Source organism: Alosa pseudoharengus, unplaced genomic scaffold, assembly GCF_046254945.1.
Source record: "Alosa pseudoharengus isolate Yale_2024_CS ecotype anadromous, Long Island Sound unplaced genomic scaffold, YU_APseudo_1.1 YU_APseudo_1.1_scf_1, whole genome shotgun sequence".
In the NCBI taxonomy this organism is placed as follows: domain Eukaryota; kingdom Metazoa; phylum Chordata; class Actinopteri; order Clupeiformes; family Clupeidae; genus Alosa; species Alosa pseudoharengus.
The window spans coordinates 31,271,595-31,274,094 of record NW_027468564.1 but is presented as its reverse complement, the minus strand read 5'-3'; the positions used below and the strand labels follow the sequence as shown (position 1 = coordinate 31,274,094).

Genomic DNA, 2,500 nt, shown 5'->3' with positions numbered 1-2,500 from the left:
GGATAAAAAAACGTCAGCTAAATGTCATATTAATGCACTCACGCCTTCTTGAAGCCGTAGCTGCGGTAGTCGATGGCGGCGGAGATGGCGACGATGATGGCGGGCAGGCCGTAGCTGCAGAGGTAGTAGTAGCGTCGGCGGGACACGTCGCTCTGGAACACCTCCACCAGCAGCAGGTAGAGCTGCACGGCCTCCGCACACAGCCAGCAGAACACCGCCAGCAGGAAGAAGTGGAGCAGACCGGCCAGCACCGGGCACAGCACCTGTCAGGGGTTAACACACACACACATGCACACACACACACGCACACACACGCGCGCGCACACACACACACACGCACGTTAACACACACACATGCACACACACACACACACACACATGCACACACACACACACACGTTAACACACACACATGCACACACACACACACACACACGCTCACACACATACACACACACGCACACACATAAATGTAGATATTTAGAGATGCACATATTTGGGCTATATGAAGGAATCGAGGCTCATGGTTCTTGTAGATGGTGGTGTACACACGCATGTACACACGCATGTGCACATGCCCCCACACACACACACACATACACACACACACACACACACATACATGTAGACATTTAGAGATGCACATATGTTCTTGGTCTTGGATAGTGGTGTACACATCCATGAACACATGACCCCCCCCCCCCACACACACATACATGTAGACATTTAGAGATGCACATATGTTCTTGGTCTTGGATAGTGGTGTACACATCCATGAACACATGACCCCCCCCCCCCCCCCCCCCCACACACACACACACTGAACTGAACACTACTCACGGGGTACTGCACACACACACACACACACACACACACCTCACGGGTACTGCACACACACACACACACACACACACACACACTGAACTGAACACTACTCACGGGGTACTGCACACACACACACACACACACACACAACACACTCAGTGAACCTGAACACGTACTCACGGGTACTGCACACACACACACACACACACACACCACACAGCAGCACACACACACGACAGCACACACACACACACACACACTGAAGAGAACACTACACACGGGTACTCACACACACACACACACTCTGACACTACACGACACACACACACACACACACACACACACACACACACACACACACACACACACACACTGAAGTGAACACTACTCACGGGGTACTGCATCTTGTCCATGCGTGCGAAGAGCACGAGGAGCTGTGAGATGAAGAGGGTGAGGCAGAGGTTCTTGTGGATGGTGGTGCGGTCGCTCTGCAGGCCGCGCAGCAGGCAGAAGGTGGCCAGGCACAGCGCCAGGCACACCAGCGACACCACCATGCCCACCCACGTCACCACCACCAGCAGCAGCTCCTCCATGGGGCCCCGCAACTACAGGACAGGGGGGGGGGGGGGGTGGGGGGGTGGGGGTGGTAGAAGGGGAGAGAGTGGGGGGAGATATAGCGGGAAATGATAGATGAATGGAGGAAATGGGTGATGAATGAATGAATGAATGAGTGAATGAATGAATGGAATAAATGGAATGAAAGAGAGAGAGAGAGAGTGTGGAGAGATATAGAGGGAAATGATAGATGGGTAATGAATGAATGAGAATGAGAGAGAGAGAAAGAGAGAGAGAGAGAGAGAGAGAGAGAGAGAGAGAGAGAGAGAGAAAGGGGGGATATATAGAGCGATAATATGAATGGGGCAGCAAGAGAGTGAGATAAGAAAGGAAGAAAGAGGGGAAGTATTAGAGAGGTAGAAAGAGGGGGAGTATTAGAGAGGTAGAAAGAGGGGGAGTATTAGAGAGGTAGAAGGATGAAAGTGAGAGGAGAGATGGGGTAGATGGGGTGATGGAGTGAGTGAGAGAGTGAGGTGATAGAGGGATAGAGTGAAACAAGGAGAGAGAAAGAAAAACAACAGAGATGAAAGAGAGAGAGAGAGATTAATCAATCGACTGCAAGATCTTATCACTGAAATGGGAAATTGCATTTTGCTAATAGCTGTTAGGATACACACTTGTGTATGGATCCATGCGTGTGTGTGTGTGTGTGTGTGTGTGTGTGTGTGTGTGTGTTGTGTGATTTGCTGTGCCCTTCCCTGTCGTGTTACAGATAACTCCCATCTCTCTAATCTCTGGTTCCATTCACTGAGAACTTTGTTAAAAATCTGGAACCACCTTTACTTCAGAACTTCAGAGGACGTTTTGAGCATCTCAGAACCGCAAATACACCAGTCACCGACGGTCAGAACAACTCAGAACCGTAAATACACCAGTCACCGACGGTCAGGACAACTCAAAACCGTAAATACACCAGTTACCGACTGTCAGGACAACTCAGAACCGTAAATACACCCGTTACCGACTGTCAGAACAACTCAGAACCCTAAATACACCAGTTACCGACGGTCAGAACAACTCAGAACCGTAAATACACCAGTTACCGACGGTTAGGACTTCT

General features: G+C 50.3%; 1 protein-coding gene across 2 annotated transcripts in view; it reads right to left on the bottom strand.

Moving 5' to 3' along the window:
• LOC143125356 (adhesion G protein-coupled receptor L1) overlaps window positions 1–2,500 on the bottom strand; it is a 62,806-nt gene that overhangs the window by 10,651 nt on the left and 49,655 nt on the right. For both annotated transcript variants that reach the window (XM_076286746.1, XM_076286754.1), the window contains exons 16-17: window positions 1,218–1,430; window positions 43–263 (exon numbers count right to left, since the gene is read on the bottom strand). In XM_076286746.1, coding sequence (XP_076142861.1) covers window positions 43–263; window positions 1,218–1,430 — 434 coding nt within the window. The remainder of the gene's footprint in view (window positions 1–42; window positions 264–1,217; window positions 1,431–2,500) is intronic.